The sequence below is a fragment of the Prunus persica genome, chromosome G3, assembly GCF_000346465.2.
Source record: "Prunus persica cultivar Lovell chromosome G3, Prunus_persica_NCBIv2, whole genome shotgun sequence".
Taxonomy (NCBI): Eukaryota; Viridiplantae; Streptophyta; class Magnoliopsida; order Rosales; family Rosaceae; genus Prunus; species Prunus persica.
The window spans coordinates 24,277,407-24,303,484 of NC_034011.1; the positions used below are offsets into that span (position 1 = coordinate 24,277,407).

Below are 26,078 nucleotides of genomic sequence, written 5' to 3' on the forward strand. Positions count from 1 at the left end.
TGCTTGTATTCATTCTCATCAGTAGGTTCACTGCCATCATCTTTGCATAGTTTTTCACTTGCCACCAAGGGAATGCTAATAGACTTGCATTGCTTTAAGCCAAACTTGCTTAACAGTGTCAAAGCATATTTCTTTTGACTTATGAAAATACTCTTTTCAGTTTGAATCACAGCTATACCAAGGAAATGGTACAAAAGACCTCAGTCAGTCATTTCATACCTTCTCATCATCTTAGACTTAAACTCTGCAATCAATTCTTCACTGCTTCATGTATACACTATATCATCAACATAAATCGATACAATGAATGTTCCAGAGTTTTCCTTGGTCTTGCAGTAGAGAGTTGCTTCACTAGAGCTCCTTGTATAACCGCAGTCAATAAGATACGAGTTTATTTCCTCATACCATGCTTTTCGCGCCTGTTTTAGACCATACAAAGCTTTCTTTAGTTTGTACACTTTGTCTTCAGAGTTCTTAATCACAAAACCATCTGGTTGGTCCACATATACTTCTTCCTTAAGTACACCATTCAGAAAAGCAAACATATCCCAAAAATCACGTTTGTCATTTATAATTAGTCATTTATAATGTTTGTCATTGAATAGAAAAAGAAAAAAATGGCAAACATATCCCAAAAATCACGTTGTTACAAACTATTATACATTGTCGACCAAAGCATTTGATTGTGGAACTTTCAGTACCTTTATATACATCACACACAACAGCAGATCAAAGAGAGGTAGTGATGGATGATGACATTCATTTGCTAAATTTATAATGTAAGACACAAAAGGTTCAACTTGAGGGAGAGAACTTGATCTACTTGCAGCTAGAAGGATCAATAATGATCCAAAATGACATTTCCCTCTAAAACAAGTACCTACGCATTTCTACGGTTTCCAATTGAAGCATCCAAGGAAAAACTGGATCAGTTTGCAAACAGAAATCCTTGACTACTTCAACATGCAACGAAAAATCAAATCATTTGAAGCATGCAAGGAAAATCCAGATCAGTTTGCAACACACATCGTTTAGTACATGAGTTATAGGTAACAATTTTTATTTTTGTTCACCCTGTGTTAGAGGTATATTACATACTCTTGTAGGTATATATAGTAGAAATCCTATAGTATAAGTATATAGTTCTATTGCCTGTTGCATATGTATATATATGTTTTTTCATATTTTCGACAATATTTTTTTTTATAGGTAACATACAATTTTCATTTGTCTATTTTTGTATCTAACTTATAGGTAGTCTTCTAATTTATGTTCCTAACTTATATGCAGTCTTTTAGTTTAGGTTCCTAACTTATAAGTAACATTATTTATCACTTAGTTTTTTCCGTTGCTAATAATAACACTATTTATTTGTATGTCAGGTACATAATTTTATGTGAGTGCTTGTTTATATGTCGATTGATATAATATGTGGGTCTTTACTTTTCAGTGATTAAATTGTATTTTATCTATATATTAGATAAATATTATGAAGAAAAAAATTCAAAATTTATATTAAGAAATTCAATCATAATAAAATAATGTATTAAATTTAAATTTTAATAAAAATAAAAAACATGCGGACTCAACACAATAATAGCTAATCATTTTAGAATTGTTTTGGACATAGATCTAAAAAACCATTATATTACTTCGCTTCCATGATCCATCCCCAATGGCAGACCTAAACTCAGTCAGAGTGATTGAGGTTTGCAAGGTTGCTCCACAGCCAAGCTCACCAGAAGATTACTCAGTCACACCTGACGCCCTTCCTCTAACCTTGTTTGATTTACTCTGGCTCAGATTTGCACCCGTCCAACGCCTTTTCTTCTATCAAATCTCAAACTCCTTTGAAACCACCACACTAGTTTCAAAACTCAAAGCCTCGCTCTCCATCGCCCTCCAACACTTCCGACCTCTAGCAGGAAACATCACTTGGCCCCAACACTCCCCAAAACCAGTTCTCACTTATGTCCAAGGGGACGCCGTTTCGCTCACCATTGCCGAGTCTCATGCTGATTTCCATCACCTTTCAAATCGTAGCAACTTTGTTGAGGCCAAAGAGTACCATCCTCTCGTATCCCAATTGCCAATATCTCACGAAAAGGCCGCAGCCGTGGCGTTCCAAGTCACCGTCTTCCCCAACGGCAACGGCTTCTCCATTGGAACATCCATGCACCATGCCATCCTAGACGGCAAGTCTTCAACCATGTTTGTGAAATCATGGGCTCACATTTGCAGACATCTTGGTGTTGATCCATCTGGTACAGCTCTACCAGATCAGCTGAAACCATTTTTTGACAGAAGGGTGGTCCAAGACCCGGCCGGGCTCGAACCAATCTTCTTGAACCAGCTTCAGAATCTGGACGGACCCAACAACAGGAGCTTGATGGTTACCCAGTTTAAATCTCCACCAGCAGACGCGGTTCGTGGCATCTTTGTAATCACACGACCGGAAATAGAAGCAATGAAGCAATGGGCTTCGACCAAAATGGCAGAGATGATCAAGAATGAAAAACAATCTGATCATCATCCTCATTTGTCAACATTTTCGGTAACATGTGCTTATACATGGGTTTGCTTAGCCAAGGCAGAGGAAAAGCAGAGCGATAAGCCAGTTTTGATGGCCTTCAGTCTGGACTGCAGGTCTCGTTTTGACCCTCCCCTACCTGCAAACTACTTTGGGAACTGCATAGCGGGCCGTGCAGTAGTTGCAGATAGAAAAGGGGTTCTAGGAGAAGATGGGTTGACTGTGGCGGTCAACGAAATCAGTGAAGCTATAAAAAGCGCGGACAGTGATGGGATTTTGAATGGGGCAGAGACTTGGGTTCCAAAACTTTACACTGCTGTGAGCAGTGAAGAGAGATTTATGGGTGTTGCTGGTTCACCAAGGTTTGGGATTTATGATACAGATTTTGGATGGGGAAGGCCAAGCAAGGTGGAGGTGGTTTCGATCGAAGTGACAGGAGCAATGTCCCTGGCAGAGTCTAGGGATGGTATTGCTGGAGATGTTGAGGTTGGTTTGGTTTTGGAAAAACATCATATGCAAGCTTTTGCTTCTGTGTTTGCTAAAGGGCTTCAAGACCTTTGAATCCACGCATGAAATTGGTGTAATGTTTTCGCTTTGTTTTTGGGGGATGAATAATTTGATCAATGTTCATTTTTTCTCTCTCATTTTGTTGATCAATAATTTGAACAACTGTCTCTCATTTTGTTGAGCGAATCCGAGTTGCACGTATTGTTCAGGTTTATTATTTTGAGCCAAAGACGTTGTGATTCTCATGCCTAGAGATAATTGTTTCTAGTATTGAAGAAATGGAGGGGGAACTGGAACAAAAGGATGAGAGAAAAAAGATGGGGTGCCATGAAAACTTTTGGATAACGAGATTCAATTAGCACCAACTATAAATAATAAACTATTTAGCAGATGAGGACGGGAACCATTTTCAATGGTGGAGTTGGTAGCATGTGGCGTGCGTGACCGCTCTGTATTGCTATTTAAACAATCTTGATTTAAATATTCTCTGTTGACTATTTGACTCAATAATGCACGCACATACGAAGTTACTTTTGCCAGCTTTATATTTTGTTGATTGCCAGATAAAGTGCAAGGGAAATTGGCACCGTCACGTGGGGTCAAAGGCTGGTAAAGATGGCTGGTCTTTTTTTATATATAAAAAATGTATGTTAAAAAATTAAATAAGACCAAACGTCAGTTTTTATATATATATAAAATATATGTTTTCCTTTTCAAAGAGAGAACGTCTATTTTTTAAACATAAAAGAATTTAGACCATTATTAATCGATAGTTAAGGATGATTCTTTTGCACTAAAAAAGTCAAACTTGTCTAAAGGCGGAAGCTGCACATGTGATGTTTACATAGCCATTATCAATGACCAATAAAAACAAAGAGATTGGAGTTTCATTGGTCTAGAGAAGAAAAAAAGACGTTTTCTTTCAACAACAAAAAAACTGATGTATTTTATTTATTTAATTTTTTAACAAGGTTGTTGTAAAAGAAAAAAATTATAAAAAGACTAGCTTGTTGTAAATTAAAATAAAAAAATTAGGATAAATTGTCGAATATTCTCTTTGAACTGTTTCAACTGTCGAACTTAGAACTCTTAATTATTTTTTCAGTCAATCTAGTCCTTGTTAGTTTTCATCCAATTTTTCGTCTAAATGTCTCATGTTAAGCACATAATTCACTGTTTAACTTATAAAAAAAAATTAAAGTTTAAAATAATTAAATTGTTAAAACTACAAAACTGGGGGGAAAAAAAAAGGGAGGAAGGCGATCAACATCTTCCCCAGCTCCTTCCTCCTAAGACTCTCTGTCTGCAATCCCACATCCACCAGGATTTTCCAGTGAATGCCAATGATTGGTCTCTGTAAATAAACATATAATCAGAATCAAGATATGTTTTCATCTTCATTGCCACCTACTTGTTCTTGATTGGGTTAATGGGATTTAGGGATTGCATTCAGAGTGTTTGGGTATTCATAGACTGGATGATTTTTATGGGTGATTGGGTTGTTTTTATTTGACCGTTGGTGTTGGCTAAGTGTCCATTTATTTGGTTTGGCTATCAATTTCTTTTGCTGATTTTTGTTACCAGCAGACGAGGAAAGGGAGAGCGGCGGTGTTGGAATGGATTTTCATATCTGTGCATCTGTGTTGCAGAGAAGGCATTGTGCACTTTGGGAAGAAGGCAACGCCTACTTTGAATCGGATTCTTGAAAGAAAGAGAGAGGGAGAGAAGAATAAGAGGGAAATATATGAGAGAGAGAGAGAGATAGATATATATGGAGAGATGAAGCAGACAGGGAGAGAAGAAAGAACAGAGAAAGAGAGGAAGAAGAAGGAAAAGGAAAAAGAATAAAGAAAAGAGAGAGAAGAAATCATGATCTTATATATATATATATATATTTTTGATATTGTCCTTATAAAATGACAAATTTACCTTTATAATTAACAGAAAATTGGATGAAAGTCTAAAAACTTAACAATATGTGCAAAATTGACCATTTAAATTAGTCCAAGGGCTAAATCGGCTGAATAAATTATTTAAGGTGTGAAGTTTGAAGGTTAAAATAATTCAAGAAGGTTTTTGGCGGTTTATCCAAAAAGTTAATATGTTTAGTAAGGGTAAACTTGGAAGAAAGAAAAAAAATATCTTCTATGATGCATTAATGGTATTATTTTAAGTGTAAGAAAATTGACACATATTATGAAGAGAAGGGAGAATGTCCAAAAAAAAAACAAGATTAGAAATAAGGTTATTAACATTCTTGAATCTTTAAAAAATTAAGTGATAAATACTACTTGTATGTATCTCATTGGTTATGGTGAAGTATTCCGTCATTTTCAAACTGCATGTAGCATAGTGGAATGTTCTCATCCTAAATATATAATGTTCCCGCGCATATCATGCAAGCTTTTATTTTATGTCATTTAATTACAAGAAGAAATCATATGAATTTTTATGGAAAAGGATGCAAGATTTGGTGATCGCACACTTTTTGAAATATGAAAATGATTTAAAACTAGGCACTTGGACAGACTCCATATCAACTAGCAGTGACAAAAGGATCACAACAGCCTCAACCTTCTAACTTCCATCTCCGATTGGCAATGGCAAACCCAAGCTCAGTTAAAGTAGTTGAAGTTTGCAGGGTGGCTCCTCCTCCTCCGTCCTCACCCGGGGCATTCGCTTCCCCGAGCTCCCTTCCCCTTACCTTCTTCGACATCCGTTGGTTAAGGTTTGGGCCGGTCCAGCGCCTTTATTTCTACCAAATGCCTACTTCCTCTGCAACACCACTCTTCTTTGATTCCGTACTTATCCCCAGACTCAAAACCTCACTCTCTAACACCCTCCAGCACTTTCTACCTCTAGCAGGAAACCTCACTTGGCCTCAAGACTCCCAAAAGCCCGTTCTTAGCTATGTCCAAGGCGACGCCATTTCACTCACGATAGCAGAGTCTAATGCTGACTTCTACCATCTTTCAAGTGGTGACTTAGTTGAAGCCACAGAGTACCATCCTCTTGTACCCGAGTTGGGAGCTTCTCATGAACAAGCTGCAGTGGTGGCATTGCAAATCACTGTCTTTCCCAACTGTGGCTTTTCCATTGGAACTTCCATGCACCACGCAATTCTAGATGGCAAGACTTCAACTTTGTTTGTGAAATCTTGGGCTCACATTTGCAAACATGATGATCAATCTAATTCAGTGCTACCTGATCAGCTGAAACAATTATATGACAGAAGGGTCATTCAAGATCCAGCTCAGCTCGGAGTACTCTACTCGAACTCCTATCGAAATAAGGACGGTCCCAACAATAGAAGCTTAATGTTTTGGGAGAGGAAACCCCCGCCGGGCTCTATCCGAGGCACCTTTGAATTCACAAGAGCAGATATAGAAACACTGAGGCAATTGTTAAAGGCTAAATTGGCAGAGCAGAAACAAGAAGATATTCGTTCAGTTCATGTGTCAACTTTCACTCTAGCTTGTGCCTATACATGGGTTTGCATAGTCAAGGCAGAGGAAATAAACAGTGACCAAACACGTCTGGCTTTTAACGTGGACTGCAGGTCTCGCTTGGATCCTCCTATATCTCCAAACTATTTTGGGAACTGCATAGCGGGACGTACAGCAGTTGCCGAAACAAAAGCCTTGTTTGGAGAAGATGGGTTGGTTGTGGCTGTGAACGCAATCAGTGAAGCTATAAAGAGTTTGGAGAAGGGGGTGTTGGATGGGGCAGAGAATTGGGTTTCAAGGTTGTTTGCTGTGACTAGTGAGAGAATGCTTACGCTTGCCGGTTCACATCGGTTTGGTGTTTATGAGACTGATTTTGGATGGGGAAGACCAAAGAAGGTTGAGATTGTTTCCATAGATAGAACCAGAGCTATCTCCTTTTCAGATGCCAAGACTGATGCTGGGGTTGTTGATGTTGGGTTGGTCTTAGACAAACATAGCATGCAGGTTTTTGCTTCTCTATTTGCTAAAGGTCTTCAAAACCCTTGAAGCTTGAAGCCTCGTTTCAACAGCATTTTCTTTCTCCACTTTATATTTTGGGGAGTAATAATTTCGGAGTTCACTTTGTTAAAATCATATGCAAGCTATTGCTTCTGTGTTTGCTAAAGGGCTTCAAGACCTTTGAATCCACGCATGAAATTGGTGTAATGTTTTCGCTTTGTTTTTTGGGGGATGAATAATTTGATCGATGTTCAATTTTTTTCTTCTTTCGGGATGTTTGTTTGCAATGGTCTGTTTCTCTCATTTTGTTGGGCCAAATTACAACTACAAAAGGAAGAGCCAAGTTTTATTACAAACCAATGTCGCACGCATTGTTCAGGTTTATTATTTTGAACAAAAGAAGTTGTGATTCTCATGCCTTGAGATAATTGTTTCTAGTATTGAAGAAATAGAGAAGAAGCCGGAACAAAAGGAAGAGAGAGAAAAGATGGGCTGCCATGAAAACTTTGGATAACACTAGAGATTCAATTAGCACCAACTATAAATAATAAACTATTTAGCATATGAGACGGGCAAAATTTTCAATGGAGGAGTTTGTCAGCATGTGGCCTGCGTGACCGCTCTTTAATGCTATTTAAACAATCTTGATTTAAATATTCTCTGTTGACTATTTGACTCAATAATGCACCCCATGCATAGTTGCCTTGCTGTCGGCAGCTTTATATTTGGTTGATTGGCAGATAAATTGCAAGGGAAATTGGCACCATCGCGTGTGGTACAAAGGCTGGCAAAGATGGCTGTTCTTCTGACTTGATTGGATGCCTCCACCCGTTGGCTTCTTTGAAGAGCCACTGATCCTTTGGTTTTGAAAGGAGTGGCAGCCCAGCAAAATAAAAAAGGGAGAATTGGGAGAGAAAATAGCAAGAAGTAGTTGCAGTTTGCAGGAGGAGGTGCCACCCTGCAAACTTCAACCACTTTAACTGAGCTTGGGTTTGCCATTGCCAATTGAAGATGGAAGTTAGAAAGTTGAGGTTGTTGTGATCCTTTTGTCACTGCTAGTTGATATGGAGTCCGTCTAAGTGCTAGTTGATATGGAATATTCCACTATAATCAATGATAACATACAAGTAGTATTTATCACTCAATTTTCCAAATACTCAAATAACTTAAGCTCATACAAATCACAATAGGAAGGGAAAATCAAAATATAAAGCAAAGAACAATTTCAGATAATTTTCTTCTCTTTGGCATAATGGCTTCTTTCTATTTTCTCTCCCAATTCTCATTTTTTTATTGACTTATTTACTGTAGTATTCCTTGAAACTTCGGTCAAATTTCATTTTACTCAAAAAAAAAAAGTCAAAGTGGCTTACTTAACCCCCTTGACAGTAGTTTTGTGTTCCACTTTACCCCCCATCGTCATCTCCATTAATAACTCTGTCAGTTTTCATAACGTAACATGATTATTTTAGTCTTTTTATCACAAGTGATGTTGTGTCATGTAAAAAAGACCCACTTTTTTTTCATTTTATTAGAATAAAATATTGTAATTACTTGTTTAATTTAAAAAAATAAAAAATGAAAGTCTTTCTTCTCCATCTCTCCCATGACCTCCCTCACCCCTAACTTCATCAATGACCATTGTAAGCCTGAGCAATGAGATCTTTGTGGGCAGAGGTCAAAATCATGGGCAAAGTAATTGCTTGGACTACTGGACTTCTTAAATCCCCCAAATTATTTACAAAATAACCCAATAACCCTACCCCTACTCTACTGTAATTTGCATCAAAACCCTAACTAAAACAAAAAAGTTGAACATTTTAGAGAGAGAGAGAGAGAGAGAGAGAGATCATGCAACGCTGATATTAGTCTTCGGGGTCATTAAGGAACTAGTTCTCGGTGATCTTCAATTCGGCAACGTTCACTTCCGGCTAGGAAAGTAGACGACGCGTCATTTTTCTTCCTAGGCTCTTCGGGAGGATCGTCCTCCTAGTTGACCCAATGCTTTTACTCTGGTTTCGTCGGTGTCGTTTGGTGGCAGTGGTGGAAATGTCAGTCTCGACCATGTGGTGGTGGGGGTGGCTTTGGGTTATGAAGTTAAAGGAGGGAGAGTTTAAGGGGGAGAGATGGAGAAGACAGATTTTTATATATTAATTTTTCCAATTTTTATATATTTTTTAGGCTTAAATGTTGAAATGGTCCCTGTGTTTTATCTTATCGGCCAATTTAGTCCTTGTGTTATTAATTTGGCCAATTTAGTCCCTGTGTTTGTATCTGTTAACAAATTTGATCCTTTTAGTCAAAATTATGTTAAAACCTTAAAAAAGAACATTTAAAATTAATTTAAAATTTTGTAATTAATTGTAAAGATTTAAACTCAAATAATAATAATGCTAAAATGATTAAAACTCACACAACCTCAACCTCCAATGGTCTCGATTCTCGTAGGAAAAAAAAAAGGGTTCTTAGTAGAATTGATGCTTACTCTTTTCTTGCTGCAAATTTTCTTCTATCTTCTGTTTAAGATTTTCTCATACTCTACCCTTCATCTCTCTCTCCTCTCCGATCCATGGGTCTGGATGTCATCGACTTTTGCTACAGCCAGGATGATCAATTGGCGGTAGAGCCGTCAAGCTTACGGTGACTGGCTATGATGATCTTCATGATTTGTCAGAGAGAGAGAGAGAGAGAGAGAGAGAGAGAGAGAGAGTTGTTGTAGTTTAGGTGGGGTTGGAATGGTGGTGAGGGTGGCTATGGTTTTGGGGTTGGAGTGGTGGTGGTGATGGTGGCTGGGTTTGGGAGGTGGTTGAGGTGTGTGGGCGAATTGGGGAAGGTGAAATTTAAAAGAAATATATTCCATTTTCAGTTTGAATTAAAAATTTTATCATCAATTATATTTTTTTTAAAATTAATTTTATATTTTTAAAGGAATGGACCACATTGACTAACATATACAAATACAAGGACCAAATTGGCCAAATTCATAACACGGGGACTAAATTGGCCTATGAGATAAAACACAGGGACCATTTTAACATTTAAGCCTATTTTTTAACTAAACAAGTAATTATATTATTATTCCACTTAAGCAAAAGAAATAGGTCATATACATGACACATCATTATTAATGGTAAAAAAATTAAAATAGACATGTCATGTCATTAAAATTGATAGAGTTATTAATGGAGATAATAGTAGAGTGTAAAATGAAACACGAAATCACAATCAAAGAAGTTAAATAGGCCACTTTAATTTTAAAAATAAAATAAAATATGATCAAAATTTCAGAAGCACTATAATAAATAAGCATTTTTTATTTTGCTGGGCTGCTATTCCCTTTAAAGCCAAAGGATGGCTTTTCAAAGAAGCCAATGGGTGGAGGCATCGAATCAAGTCAGAAGACCAGCCATCTTTGCTAGCCTTTGTTCCCCACGTGATGGTGCCAATTTCCCATGCAATTTGTACTGCCAATCAACCACCTGCAGAAAGCAACTTTGCATATGGGTGCATTATTGAGTCAAATAGTCAACAGAGAATATTTAAATAATAATTGTTTAAATAGCATTATAGAGCTGTCAGTCAGGCCATCTTCAGCTATGGACATAAGCCAAATATAATCATGGGTTATGAAAAAAATGGGCTAAATTTGAAGGACCACATTTGGCCCTTTAGCCCTCTAATCAGACTACTTGTAGTTCAGTGTTAGCTTAAGCCATCAATCCTTCCATTTACAAGGGAAGGAGATGAAGTTATGAAATACTGAATTAAAAACACTCCATTTATTAACAGTTGAAGATGAAGATAAGAGGTGCCACGTCAACAAAAATATAATAGGAAATCAGGGTAGTTGCTCCCGAACTGACATGTGTAACTCGAAAATCATATCCGATAAATTATTAAGATTCCTTCAGGATAAGAAGTGCCCTGTAGACACAATCTTATCAGAAATCTTATTAAATGCTTATCAACGTACACGTGTCATATATGCAATATTGTCTCTAAATACTAAATAGTAGTTTAATTAAATTAAACAATACATAGTTGTGGAATGTACAAGTGTTGTACCATAATCTTTCTCAAAATAATAAAATATAAAGGGCCCTAAAATCCCGCATGATTGGAGATGAAAAAATTTAACCCTACATTATATTTTAAAAAATTAATATTTAGGAGGGCTAAATTTATAGCCCTATAACTAGAGATGGCCTCATATCCTATTACGCATACCAAACTAAATGCATAAAATAACTAAACACAATATAAGAGAAGTTTTAGGAAAATCAGAATATTGTCGAGTCTAGAGTTTGGTTCTATGTCCTTAAGATGAAATTGCCCCTGTGCTTCAAGATTCGAATAGCAAACGTCTCTCGGGATATATAACAACCTCCCTCTTATGATAGTGGCACTCCAAACCACAAGAACAACGAATACAAACTTGTGCTTGAACTGTGTCTCAATATGAGACTCTATTTCATTGACAAAAGCATTGAATGAAAACTCTTTATTAAATACTCAATGTGTTGCAGTATTTATAATGCTAAAAAAACCTGTTTAGAAGGGTTATGTCATATTTCGGATCGGCTCCGCCGTAGCACGATATTGTCCGCTTCATGCCCCTTCTTACCCTCGCGGTTTTGTTTATGGGAACTCACAATCAACTTCTCAGTGAGTTACCCATCCTGGGATTGCTTCAGCCCAAACTCGCTTAACTTTGAAGTTCCCATAACGCTGAAGCTAGTGAGCTCCCAAAAGACCTCGTGCAAAATAGAGGTGGGCATGTACATATAAAGCATATCACCCCCTCTCCATTGGTCGATGTGGGATGTTACAATCCACCAACCTTTAGGGCCCGATGTCCTCTTTGGCACACTGGCACCACATGACAGAGTGGCTCTAATACCATTCTGTCACATCCCGGATCGGCTCCGCCGTAGCACAATATTGTTTGCTTTGGGTCCCCTCTTGCCCTCGCGGTTTTGTTTCTGAGAACTCACGAGCAACTTCCCAGTGAGTCACCCATCCTGGGATTGCTCAAGCCCAAACTCGCTTACATTCGGAGTTCACCTGACTAAAAACCTAGTGAGCTCCCAAAGGGCCTCGTGTTAGATGGAGGTGGGCATGTACATATAAGGCACATCACCGTCTCTCCGTTGGCCAATGTGGGATGTTACAATCTACCCCCCTTAGGGGCCCAACGTCCTCGTCGGCACACTCATACCACAAGGCAGAATGGCTCTGATACCATTCTGTCACATCCCAGATCAGCTCCGCCGTAGCACAATAGTGTCCGCTTTGGGCCCCTGCCCTCAAGATTTTGTTTTTGGGAAATCACGAGCAACTTTCTAGTGAGTCATCCATCTTGAGATTGCTCTAGCCCAAACTCGCTTAACTTCGGAGTTCCCCTGACTCTAAAGTCAGTGAGCAACCAAATGACCTCGTGCTAAATGGGCGTGGGCATGTACATAAAAGGCACATCATCCCCTCTCCGTTGGTCGATGTGGGATGTTACAATCCACCCCCTTAGGGGCCCGACATCCTTGTCGACACACTCGCACCACAAGGGAGAGTGTCTCTGATACCATTCTGTCACATCCCAGATCAGCTCTGCCATAGCACGATATTGTTCGTTTTGGGCCTCTTCCCTCACGGTTTTGTTTCTGGGAGCTCAAGAGCAATTTCTCAGTAGGTCACCCATCTTGGAATTGCTCTACCCCAAACTCACTTAACTTCAGAATTCCCATGGAATCCGAAGCCAGTGAGCTCCCAAAAAGCCTTATGCTAGATGGAGGTGGGCATGTACATATAAGGCACATCACCCCCTCTTCGTTGGTCAATGTAAGATATTACATCACCAGTTCTCCATTGGTCGATATAGGATGTTACAGGTTATGTCACATAATGAAGAGTCATGGTGTAAAACTCTTGCTTATATAACTTTTCATTTAAAACCCATTCACTGTAACTTCTAATTTTATACATCCAATAATAAGAAATGTTTTATGAAAATAAAAATGCAGACACTTGAAAGATTTCGATTAGAAAGATACCACATTAGGATAGGTAGTTGTTGACCTTAAACCTTCCCGAGTGAAATACCATCAAGTTTACTTGGATAATTAGTGAATGTGTCTTGAGTTGCTTAGCTGTTTGTGCAATCCTAGAAAATAGTATTCACACAATACCTCACCAAACACATCTAGTTCTAGGATGTGCTTACAACTCTAGGCAACTCCTAGATTCATGAGTGCTTTAAGAAATTAATCTTAAAAATTTCTCATAGAAACAGCCCCATTTCAGATTCATATAGGTGACTTCCTATTAAGAGTATCCTGCTATAGCCCACTTGGATTTCCAAGCTATATGAATCATTAAAAACAAAGATTATCCTAAAACACATTGCAGGCATCATTGTTCCATCATAGGACATGGGTAGTAGATATAATCTATGCAATGCTACTACTTACTCAGCTATAATTTAATTGTCACTTGTGAACCTAGATCTTGGGATATGATCTAGTCAACTATGTTGGGTATCCACTATAATGACTTTAAAGATTTAGGCTGATAAACCCATTCTCCTCGATAATTAACTCACTCTCCAGTTAAAACCTTAATAATTGGATTTAATGTAAGGAAATACATTCCATCTTATGAAATTATATTTAAATTTCATTTGAGAGTAGTTGTATACAATATTAAGTCATCAACTAATCTTGTTGTGACTCACCAAAAGACCCCCCGCATTTAAGATACTTGTAGAAGTTCTCCAAGAAAATTTAAAACTCTTGTAAACGCATCCTTCCATAAATCTATGTGCTTGTGAACAATTCTATTAATTATTAATATATCTCTTCCAAAAATAGAGCTTTAAATTTCTTTTTGTTGTAAAAGTTTGAAGGTGGAGCCCACAGAGGAAGTTTCCTTGCATCTTCCAGGAACTTTCCTTCCCTGTATTTATCAATTCAGGAAGTTTCCTTGCATCTTCCAGGAACCTTCCCTTCCCTGTATTTTGCCTAAACATTAGCCTATAAATAGGCATACCAATTGTAAAGGGGAGTGTGACCAACGGAGAAAAGAAAGAAAGGGGAGAAGAGAAAAAGAAGAGAGAAGAAGAAGAGAAAAGAAGAGGGTAAGTAAGCAGAGAGAAAATTCAGTGAGTCACACATATTGTAAACACTATTGTAGTCATATTATTATATAGTGAAAGGTTACTGTTGCTGCTCTCCGAGGACGTAGGCGTAGCCGAACCTCGTTAAATACTGTGTCTCATCTACTTTACGTGCAGCTCAAAATTCGCACATATCCCAGGTTATTTTTATAACACGTTATCAGCACGATAGTCTCTCCTTTTATTTCTGAAATTTTTCAACTCAACACTATATAATAATACTATATCTATCTGCTTCTCTATTACTAACCATTAACAAAAATGGACCCTTGGTAATACTAAACATATTATCAGTGGGAGACCGTTACTAATACTAACTTTTTTCTTATTTTATTCGGTGGTGGTTTTAACCCCACATTTATTTACTGTATTGTGTAGGTTTATTACCCATACATGCACCTTTACTTTATCGCAAATTTACTTTACCGCACATTTATTTTATTTACTGTATGGTGTATGTTTATTACCCATACATGCACCTTTACTTTATCGCAAATTTACTTTACCGTACATTTATTTTATTTACTGTATGGTGTAGGTTTATTACCCATACAACAGTATTTATTTAAAAGGGTGGTGCGGGTTTATCGCCCACGCCTTTGCTTTTATTTAAATTCGCCCACGCCTTTGCTTTTATTTAAATGTATGGAGCAGGATTAGTGCCCATACAAGCACGTTTACTTTACCGCACATTTAATTTTATTTAAGGTATGGTGCGGGATTAACGTCCATACAGCAAGCAATTTAATTTATGAATTTATTTTACCGCACATTTACATTTATTTAAAGTGTGGTGCGGGTTTATCATCCATACCAGCAAATTCATAACACTTTACTTTTATCATCAATTAATATACCTGAATAATGAGGACCTGAAATTCCTATTAATAAGTGGCTTAATATCCCAGATCTCGAGCCTAAAGTTTTGGATGGCAAATTTGGCAAAACTAGAGTTTGCTGCCTTGGACCTTTCCGGGGACAACTATTTATCATGGGTCCTGGATGCCAAAATTCATCTACGAGCCAATGGCCTCGGACAAACAATTGTAGATGAGAATGATGCTTCGCCTGAAGAGAATGCGAAGGCCATGATCTTTCTTCGCCGCCACATCCATGAAGCGCTGAAGAGCGAATATGTGGTGGTTGATGAACCGTTGGTTCTATGGAAAGCTCTAGGTGAAAGATTCGATCACCAGAAGACGGTGACTCTCCCAAGAGCTAGATACGAATGGACCCACTTGAGATTTCAAGATTTCAAGTCAGTGTCCGAGTATAACTCTGCTATGCACAGAATTACCTCATTAATGAGGCTATGTAGGGAAAATATATCTGATGAGGATATGCTCGAAAAAACTCTGAGCACTTTTCATGCTTCAAATGTCCTCATTCAGCAGCAATACAGACATAGCGGTTTTAAGAAGTACTCGGAACTTGTATCTTGCCTCTTGTTAGCTGAGCAGAATAATGAGCTCTTATTAAAGAATCATCAATCTCGCCCAACGGGCTCAGCACCACTTCCTGAAATAAATGCTGCATCTCAGGAAGTGAATGCCACTTCATCTCGTGGCAGTATCCACAAACGTGGGCGAGGGGGCAAGCGTGGCCACTGGCAAGGAAGTAGAAAAAATCGTGGTGCTCGTTCAGAGGGCTTAGGTCCAAGGAGCGGTCCATCCACGAATGGCAAAAATGCATCCCGTAATAAGGGAAAGGCACAGATGAGCCATGTGCCTAGAAATGTTGAAAGCCCTTGTCACAGATGTGGTGCAAAGGGACATTGGGTGCGCGCATGTCGTACGCCCAGGCATTTGGCGGATCTCTATCAAGCTTCACTTAAGAACAGGAAAGTAGAGATAAATTACGTTGATCATGCTCCGCCAGCCACAGATGGCTCATCAGAAATATCACGTCAGCCAAACAAGACGCATCTAGATGTTTCTGATTTTGTTACTGAAAGAGGGAATGAAGGTTATGTGTCCGAATTAGATTAAATTCCTTAATATACTACTTGTATTAGCTGAAGTGTTGTTTAAATTTCAATCCAATAAAAGTGGTAATGTTTTCTTCTTTATTAATCCAGCTTATTTTACTTATTTGGTGGCATGGATGCAAATTATGGATGCCCTCAAAACAAAGGCTATGACAGAGATATTTGTCTTGCAGACAGCGCAACTACTCATACGATCTTTCAAGATCGGAAGTATTTCTCAAAATTAATGCTTACAAAAGCAAAGGTAACAACCATATCAGGTCCTGCAGATCTGATTGAAGGTTCAGGAATAGCCCAAATTATGTTACCGAATGGAACAATACTGTCCATTCCAGATGCTTTGTATTCACCTAACTCCAGAAGGAATCTGTTGAGTTTCAAAGATATACGTTTGAATGGCTACCATGTTGAAACAAAGAAAGAGGAAAACATGGAATATCTTTGTATTACCTCCAGTGATACTCAAAAGCATATACTGGAAAAGCTTTGTGAGCTCTCATCAGGGTTGTATTACACAACCATACGGACAATTGAGGCACATAGTGTCATGGACCAAGAGTCCACTGACTCAAATGCTTTTAAGCTTTGGCATGACAGGTTGGGTCATCCTGGATCCACCATGATGCGCAGGATCATCACCAACTCTAAAGGACATCCCTTGTTGACTAAACACATTATGTTATCAAGCGACATCTTTTGCCAAGCTTGTTCACAAGGGAAGTTGGTGATCAGACCATCACAACCAAAGGTTGATGTTGAGTCTCCATCATTTTTGCAGAGAATTCAAGGGGACATTTGTGGACCCATTCATCCCCCATGTGGACCATTTCGATACTTTATGGTCTTGGTAGACGCATCTACCCGATGGTCACACGTTTGTCTTTTATCTACTCGGAATATGGCATTTGCTAGGCTTTTGGCTCAGATAATTAAATTACGAGCCCAATTCCCAGATTATCCCATTAAGTCAATCAGACTCGATAATGCTGGTGAATTTACATCTCAGACTTTTGATGACTACTGCATGTCACTAGGCATTGATATTGAACATCCTGTTCCCCATGTGCATACTCAAAATGGCTTGGCAGAAGCTTTAATTAAACGCCTTCAATTGATAGCACGCACTTTGCTAATGAAAACAAAGTTGCCAGTTTCTGCTTGGGGATATGCCATTTTACATGCAGCATCGCTTGTACGATTGAGGCCCGTCACCAACAATCAATGTTCTCCGATACAACTCGTATTGGGAAATCAACCAAACATTTCACATTTAAGAATTTTTGGGTGTGCGGTATATGTGCCCATTGCACCACCGCAACGTACTAAGATGGGCCCTCAACGTAGATTGGGAATTTATGTTGGTTTTGATTCACCATCTATCATCAGATACTTGGCACCCTTGACGGGTGATATTTTTACCGCACGATTTGCGGATTGTGATTTTGATGAGACAATCTTCCCACCATTAGGGGGAGAAAAATCTGTGTCTAAAGAACAAGGCAAACTCATTCCTGAAAAACGACATGAATTGTCCTGGAATGTATCCACATTGTCTCATCTCGATCCTCATACTGCTCAATGCGAAAACGAAGTGAGAAGGATCGTTCACCTCCAAAGTATTGCCAATCAGATGCCAGATGCATTTAATGATGCAGCAAAGGTGACGAAATCTCATATCCCAGCTGCAAATGCACCCGCACGGATTGATGTCCATAATGGACAAAGCAATGTCCCAGCAAATGGTTCATCTGCTGCACGCCTAAAACGTGGCAGACCACTAGGCTCAAAGGATTCAATTCCTCGAAAGAGGAAGTTGATGGACAAAATGAATCCAAATGAAATAAATAGAGAGCCCACAATTCATAATTCAAATGCCCCCAAAGAGGGACAGGTACTTCTTGACAAGGAAAACGTCATTGGTGAGACAAGTGCCCCTGGAGTGGCAACCGTACCTGAAAGTCAAGAAATCTCCATAAATTATACGTCCACTGATGAATTGTGGAGTAGAAATGAGATGATCATCGATGATATATTTGCATTCTCAGTGGCTGTTGAAATCATAAAAGATGATGATATTGAGCCGTGCTCTATTAATGAATGTACACAGAGGCAAGATTGGCCCAAGTGGAAAGATGCAATCCAGGCAGAATTAAATTCTTTGGAAAAAAAGAGTGTTTTTGGACATATTAGTCCAACTCCACCCAATGTGCACCCTGTAGGTTACAAGTGGGTATTTACAAGAAAGCGCAATAAGAAAAATGAGATCTCAAGGTATAAAGCGCGACTCGTTGCGCAAGGTTTTTCACAAAGGCCTGGAATTGATTATGTGGAAACGTACTCTCCAGTAATGGACACAATTACATTCCGTTACCTAATAAGTTTGGCGGTTTCAGAAAAACTTGAAATGAGACTCATGGATGTCGTTACCGCATATTTGTATGGAGAATTGGATACAGATATATACATGAAAGTTCCAGAAGGATTCAGGTTGCCTGAAGCAGCCAGAAACAAACCACGGGACATGTTCTCAGTTAAATTGAGAAAATCATTATATGGGCTAAAACAATCTGGACGAATGTGGTACAATCGTCTCAGTAAGTATTTACTGAAGGAAGGATACACAAATGATCCTATTTGCCCATGTGTGTTTATTAAGAAATCAGAGTCTGGATTTGCGATAGTGGCAGTATATGTCGACGACATGAATCTAATTGGAACTTCTGAAGAGCTTCAAAAGACTGTTGATTATCTCAAACGTGAGTTTGAGATGAAGGACCTTGGAAAGACAAAATATTGTCTTGGCTTGCAGATTGAGCACAGTGCTAATGGAATTTTGGTGCATCAATCAACTTATACTGAGAAAGTATTGGAACGGTTTGGCATGGATAAAGCCCATCCACTTAGCACTCCAATGGTCGTTCGATCGCTTGACACTAAGAAAGACCCATATCGTCCAAAAGAGAATGATGAAATGGTCCTTGGTCCAGAAGTACCATATCTTAGTGCAATAGGTGCTTTATTGTACCTAGCACAATGTACCAGACCAGACATATCATTCTCAGTAAATCTGTTAGCAAGGTACAGTTCTGCTCCAACAAGGCGACACTGGACCGGCATCAAACATGTTCTACGATACCTTCGTGGGACAACAGACATGGGGTTATTCTATTCCAGTGAATCGACCAATGCCCAGAGTATTATTGGTTATGCTGATGCAGGATATCTCTCTGATCCACATCAAGGACGATCACAGACTGGGTATGTATTTACATGTGGAGGAACTGCGATCTCATGGCGCTCAACAAAACAAACATTAGTGGCCACATCTTCTAATCACTCAGAAATACTTGCCCTCCATGAAGCCAGTCGTGAATGCGTTTGGTTAAGGTCGGTAATCCATCACATCCGAAGCACATGTGCCCTACCCTCAACAACAGACACTCCAACAATTCTGAATGAGGACAATGCAGCTTGTATTGCTCAGATCACAGGAGGATATATCAAGGGTGACAGGACCAAGCACATATCACCAAAGTTTTTCTATACACATGAGCTCCAGAAGAGTCAAGAAATCAAAGTCAGACAAATCCGTTCAAGTGATAACCTGGCAGATCTCTTCACTAAATCATTGCCGAAATGTACATTCCAAAAGTTAGTGCATGGCATCGGATTACGACAACTCTGCAAGCAATCAAGTTGGAGCATGCAAAATCAGGGGGAGCATTCAAAAGTCCTCTAACATAGGACATATGCACGTTGTACTCTTTTTCCTTCGCTTAGGTTTTTTCCCACTGGGTTTTTCCAAGCAAGGTTTTAATGAGGCAACCAATCTAAGGACATGTGGTCTCCAAGGGGAAGTGTTGTAAAAGTTTGAAGGTAGAGCCCACAGAGGAAGTTTTCTTGTATCTTCCAGGAATTTTCCCTTCCCTGTATTTATCAATTCAGGAAGTTTCCTTGCATCTTCCAGGAACTTTCCTTCCCTGTATTTATCAATTCAGGAAGTTTCCTTGCATCTTCCAGGAACTTTCCTTCCCTGTATTTATCAATTCAGGAAGTTTCCTTGCATCTTCCAGGAACCTTCCCTTCCCTGTATTTTGCCTAAACATTAGCCTATAAATAGGCATACCAATTGTAAAGGGGAGTGTGACCAACGGAGAAAAGAAAGAAAGAGGAGAAGAGAAAAAGAAGAGAGAAGAAGAAGAGAAAAGAAGAGGGTAAGTAAGTAGAGAGAAAATTCAGTGAGTCACACATATTGTAAACACTATTGTAGTCATATTATTATATAGTGAAAGGTTACTGTTGCTGCTCTCCGAGGACGTAGGCGTAACCGAACCTCGTTAAATACTGTGTCTCATCTACTTTACGTGCAGCTCAAAATTCGCACATATCCCAGATTATTTTTATAACACTTTTAACAGTAATCCTCCACAATTTTCTCACTCTTGTGGGTGCTATTAAGAAGTTTATCAAAAAATTGCTCTTCCATAATTATTCATGCGCAGCAAAAATAACAATATTATGGTCCACATGTTTTAACTAGTAACATATGGGACAACGAACTAAAGCTATCCGATTCCTACTGATATGGTCGACAAGTTATATATGGTGGACAGCCATCCCATGGATGAAGGAATGGTAGTCAAGAAAACGAAGGTGAAACTAAACTGGGACCTCTTAAGAAAGAAATGGAGGTGAAGCCATTGCAAAATAAAGAAGAGAAATAAAAGGTAAACGATGTTCGCGTGCCAAATTAAAGACGCAAGGTTTGGTGATAAGTAGTAATCGTACGGCGTTGGATGAATTGAAAACCAATCAAATGGTGACATTTACCTATGTACTAACACTTAGAACATAAGCTTTGAATGAATTGATTACCAATCCAGTGGTGACATTTACCTATGTACTAAACACTTATGGTGTTTACTAATCAAGAATTGAATTCCATCTATGGATGATTTCTACGTTTACTTCACATTAAGGAATTGAAAAGTAAGTAAGATCAGGGGTGGGCATTCAAACCGACGAACCGGAAATCTGAGTTGAATCGCACCGAACCAAACTGGAAAAAAATCGAGTTGACCAAAAAATCAACAACTGGTCAAAAATCGAACCGGACAAGTTTGGACCGATTTTGGATCCGATTCCATGTCTTCAAAAATCGGACCGGACCGAACTAGTCAAATTAAAAATATATATAATTTTAATATATATTTATATTTAATGCTATATTTTTAATTTCACAAAAAAAAAAACTAATATTTGTCCAAGTTCAATTTCAAAATATATCTCTTTTCTAACTTTAATATTTATTTTTAGATGAAATTGAATAATTTGTTAATTTTCAAGTAAAAATAATAATATTTCAGTTGAGAATTGTATTAAAAAATAATTTTTATAATCCGGTTCAAAACCGAACTAGAATCGAAACCGGACCGGAAATAATTCAACTTGAATCGGACAGTTTTTGAAATTTTTTTATTAAAATCAAACCGAATCAAACTGAATGAATAGTATCGGATCGGTTCTAATTTGAGGCAAAAACCGGTCCAATCCGAACTGTGCCCACCCCTAAGTGAGACCCACACAAAATTAGGAATTGAATTCTTAATTTTGGAGGAATTTAATTCTTAGATGGGAGGTGATATTTTAATTCCTGGAGAACTAACTCATTAGGAATTCATCTTTTTTACCCATTATATCCTCACACAATTTTTAAAATTTCAAATTTACCATCTACTTTAACCTAACAACGAGGACATTTTAGTAATTAGTACAACTCATGCCCTAATTTCATATGATTTAGTAAAAAACTTCAATAGAAATCCAGAATTTAACTCCCCTTCAATCCATATGGTTTAGTAAACAACTTTAATAAGAATCCGGAATTTAATTTTCCTCAATTCAACCCCTCTTAAATTCAATTTATCCTCAATTTAATTTCTCTTAATTTAATTACAAATTAATAAACATGTCATTAGTGTATAGGAGGATTGAAGACAAATCGTATGTACCCACTTTTAAAACTTGAAAATAATATACCAAGCCAAGTGTTCACTTTTACCCATGTGGTTTTGTGGCTTCTAATAGGCTACCTGACTATTGTGTGGTGTGGCCTGATATCAGCCACATTTTGTATTTCACCAAGTACACTTCCCTTTGCTCTTTAAGAGAGAATAAATTCTCCTTTTTCGTATGCTTCTGTGGTGCTGCATATAACAACTTCAGTTTTATCTCTCCTATTTTGATCATTCGGTGTGTTTGCCTTATATTTGTAACTCTTTATTTCCTATTGGGAGTGCTAGCAACTTTGTGAGCAACAAGAAGAGTTCGTAAGTTTCTCTTCTCTTCTTGTTGTTTCCTCTTTTTGTTTATGAGTTGCTTCGCACAATTGTTTTAGATCTCTTTTGCTATTTGTTTGCCAGTAAGAATTTGAGTATTCTTTTGGGTCAAATGTTTGTGAGTGTATTGGGTGTATTGGGTTTCTGGATAGGCTACAAAGTCCAACTAGTATAAATATCAGTGAATTATTGGTTTGTTTATATTTGTCACATTTTTCCTCTGCTTGATATAGGTCACATATCTACTACGCCTCCGTACAACACTACTTCATCTGCACTGTCTAGTTGTGTGATAAAAAGGGGCAAAAAGATCAGAATAACTCAAGCTTCTAACTTCCATCTCCAATTGGCAATGGCAAACCCTAGCTCAGTTAAAGTAGTTGAAGTTTGCAGGGTGGCTCCTCCTCCTCCACCCTCACCCGGGGCATTCTCTTCCCCGAGCTCCCTTCCCCTTACCTTTTTCGATATCCGTTGGTTAAGGTTTGGGCCGGTCCAGCGCCTTTATTTCTACCAAATGCCTACTTCCTCTGCAACACCACTCTTCTTTGATTCCGTACTTATCACCAGACTCAAAACCTCACTCTCTAACACCCTCCAGCACTTTCTACCTCTAGCAGGAAACCTCACTTGGCCTCAAGACTCCCAAAAGCCCGTTCTTAGCTATGTCCAAGGCGACGCCATTTCACTCACGATAGCAGAGTCTAATGCTGACTTCTACCATCTTTCAAGTGGTGACTTCGTTGAAGCCACAGAGTACCATCCTCTTGTACCCGAGTTGGGAGCTTCTCATGAACAAGCTGCAGTGGTGGCATTGCAAATCACTGTCTTTCCCAACTGTGGCTTTTCCATTGGAACTTCCATGCACCACGCAATTCTAGATGGCAAGACTTCAACTTTGTTTGTGAAATCTTGGGCTCACATTTGCAAACATGATGATCAATCTAATTCAGTGCTACCTGATCAGCTGAAACAATTCTATGACAGAAGGGTCATTCAAGATCCAGCTCAGCTCGGAGTACTCTACTCGAACTCCTATCGAAATAAGGACGGTCCCAACAATAGAAGCTTAATGTTTTGGGAGAGGAAACCCCCACCGGGCTCTATCCGAGGCACCTTTGAATTCACAAGAGCAGATATAGAAACACTGAGGCAATTGTTAAAGGCTAAATTGGCAGAGCAGAAACAAGAAGATATTCGTTCAGTTCATGTGTCAACTTTCACTCTAGCTTGTGCCTATACATGGGTTTGCATAGTCAAGGCAGAGGAAATAAACAGTGACCAAACACGTCTGGCTTTTAACGTGGACTGCAGGTCTCGCTTGGATCCTCCTATATCTCCAAACTATTTTGGGAACTGCATAGCGGGACGTACAGCAGTTGCCGAAACAAAAGCCTTGTTTGGAGAAGATGGGTTGGTTGTGGCTGTGAACACAATCAGTGAAGCTATAAAGAGTTTGGAGAAGGGGGTGTTGGATGGGGCAGAGAATTGGGTTTCAAGGTTGTTTGCTGTGACTAGTGAGAGAATGCTTACGCTTGCCGGTTCATATCGGTTTGGTGTTTATGAGACTGATTTTGGATGGGGAAGACCAAAGAAGGTTGAGATTGTTTCCATAGATAGAACCAGAGCTATCTCCTTTTCAGATGCCAAGACTGATGCTGGGGTTGTTGATGTTGGGTTGGTCTTAGACAAACATAGCATGCAGGTTTTTGCTTCTCTATTTGCTAAAGGTCTTCAAAACCCTTGAAGCTTGAAGCCTCGTCAATATACTAGTATGCTTGGATTCAACAGCATTTTCTTTCTCCACTTTATATTTTGGGGAGTAATAATTTCGGGGTTCCCTTTGTGAAAATCATATGCAAGCTATTGCTTCTGCGTTTGCTAAAGGGCTTCACGACCTTTGAATCCACGCATAAAATTGGTCTTAATTTGTTGAAGGAAGAGCCGTAGAACAACTGTTTCTCTTTTATTTTTTTCTTTGATACAAACGATAGTATAAATGATTATAAATTAGTCTAATTTATAAAAATGGAACTCGAACTTAGTGCAAGTCAATTTGTCGAAGAACAAGCTGCAACAACATGTGTGACTCAGATTCGCTTGTCTCCCTATCCAATTCTCAATGAATAAAGAAGAAGTTGACGACTCATTACAGTGGGACTTGTTCATAATATCAAAGTACTTGACAACTCATTATGCCAACTTTTATTACAAACCAATGTCGCACATAATGTTCAGTGTTGAACCCTTGGGCCTGTAATGGTGAGGCCCAAAAGCAATGTCGGCCTTGGTCATAACTGTGCGTCAACAAGCCCCCCATGTCCGCAGTCTAAGAGTAGTTCTTTGGCTGGGGACTTTACAAGTCCATAGAAAGGTTTGGCGAAGCCGAGTAGTTGTCGTATGTTGATATCTTGCTCAAGCCAGCTTTAGAGGCAAGTCGTGCTTGGTGCTAGGTGGTATTTGGTGCTGGACAAATGAGGAGCAGTCATGGAGAATTTATTCATCCCGAGCAGAGCACCATAGAGTTTGTGATAGTCATCACTGGGCAATAATGGCCTCAGTGTGGTCCGAGCCATAATGCCTCGGTGAAGTGGAGGAGTCATGGAGTGAGAACCATCCCTACCGGGAATGGCCTAGGTGGTTGTGGCTGTGAACGCAATCAGGTAAGCTATAAAGAGTTTGGAGAAGGGGGTGTTGGATGGGGCAGAGAATTGGGTTTCAAGGTTGTTTGCTGTGACTAGTGAGAGAATGCTTACGCTTGCCGGTTCACATCGGTTTGGTGTTTCTGAGACTAATTTTGGATGGGGAAGACCAAAGAAGGTTGAGATCGTTTCCATAGATAGAACCAGAGCTATCTCCTTTTCAGATGCCAAGACTGATGCTGGGGTTGTTAATGTTGGGTTGGTCTTAGACAAACATAACATGCAGGTTTTTGCTTCTCTATTTGCTAACATCGCCTTTTCTTCTAGAAAGATTCAGGCAATCAGTGATGACTTTGATGGCAAAGAAGAAGCAACAAGATCACTCAGTTACATGGGTTTGCTCACTCAAGGCAGATGAAATAAAAGCAACATTCAATATCCCAGCTACTATCACAACCACAAAATGAAATAATGCATCCAACTTACTCAACCAATATTCAATATCCCAGCTACTTTCAGTTTTGCAAAAAATAATGCTTCCAACTAACTCAACCAAAATAATTGCATCGAATTAATGATGTTCCTGGAATATTGATACAAAATAAATCAGGTGTTAAAAAATATTTAATATCTAAATATTTTCTATGATAACAAAAACTCATCGTCACAATCATGGTGATTATTCAAAAGGTGTAACATTCCTGACCCAATATATATAGATAGTTTTGATAAAATAAAAAAATCTAGTCCTAGTCTAAGCATACACCAAACACAGGATAACTATTATCCAACTTAGACCAAGCCAAGCCAAACCAAGACGTCTCTAAACATAGTTCATGTCAAGACAATCATGTGTAACAAACGAGGTTTTAATATATAAGCCTTGACAGAATTGATTACCAATCCAGTGGTGACATTTCCGGTACAGTGATACCCCACTTCTAAAACTAGAAAATGATGATATA

At 38.7% G+C, this 26,078-nt stretch overlaps 3 protein-coding genes across 4 annotated transcripts; all 3 read left to right on the top strand.

The window, feature by feature from the left end:
• On the top strand, positions 1,565 to 3,251 carry LOC18781605 (phenolic glucoside malonyltransferase 2). The gene has a single exon (XM_020558877.1). The coding sequence runs from the start codon at positions 1,676 to 1,678 to the stop codon at positions 3,089 to 3,091; it is 1,416 nt and encodes a 471-aa protein (XP_020414466.1). The 5' UTR covers positions 1,565 to 1,675; the 3' UTR covers positions 3,092 to 3,251.
• LOC18783867 (phenolic glucoside malonyltransferase 1) lies at positions 5,527 to 25,571 on the top strand. 2 transcript variants are annotated; one of them, XM_020560201.1, is made up of 2 exons: positions 5,527 to 6,750; positions 25,163 to 25,571. In XM_020560201.1, exons 1-2 carry the CDS (start codon positions 5,638 to 5,640, stop codon positions 25,529 to 25,531), a joined length of 1,482 nt encoding a protein of 493 aa, XP_020415790.1. In that variant the 5' UTR covers positions 5,527 to 5,637; the 3' UTR covers positions 25,532 to 25,571. The 2 variants fall into 2 exon arrangements, with proteins under 2 accessions (XP_020415790.1, XP_007217573.1); XM_007217511.2 differs by lacking the exon at positions 25,163 to 25,571 and having other exon boundaries at positions 5,534 to 7,248.
• Positions 22,381 to 24,264, top strand: LOC18784206 (phenolic glucoside malonyltransferase 1). Its single transcript, XM_007216184.2, has 2 exons — positions 22,381 to 22,465; positions 22,708 to 24,264. Exon 2 carries the CDS (start codon positions 22,827 to 22,829, stop codon positions 24,216 to 24,218), a length of 1,392 nt encoding a protein of 463 aa, XP_007216246.1. The 5' UTR covers positions 22,381 to 22,465; positions 22,708 to 22,826; the 3' UTR covers positions 24,219 to 24,264.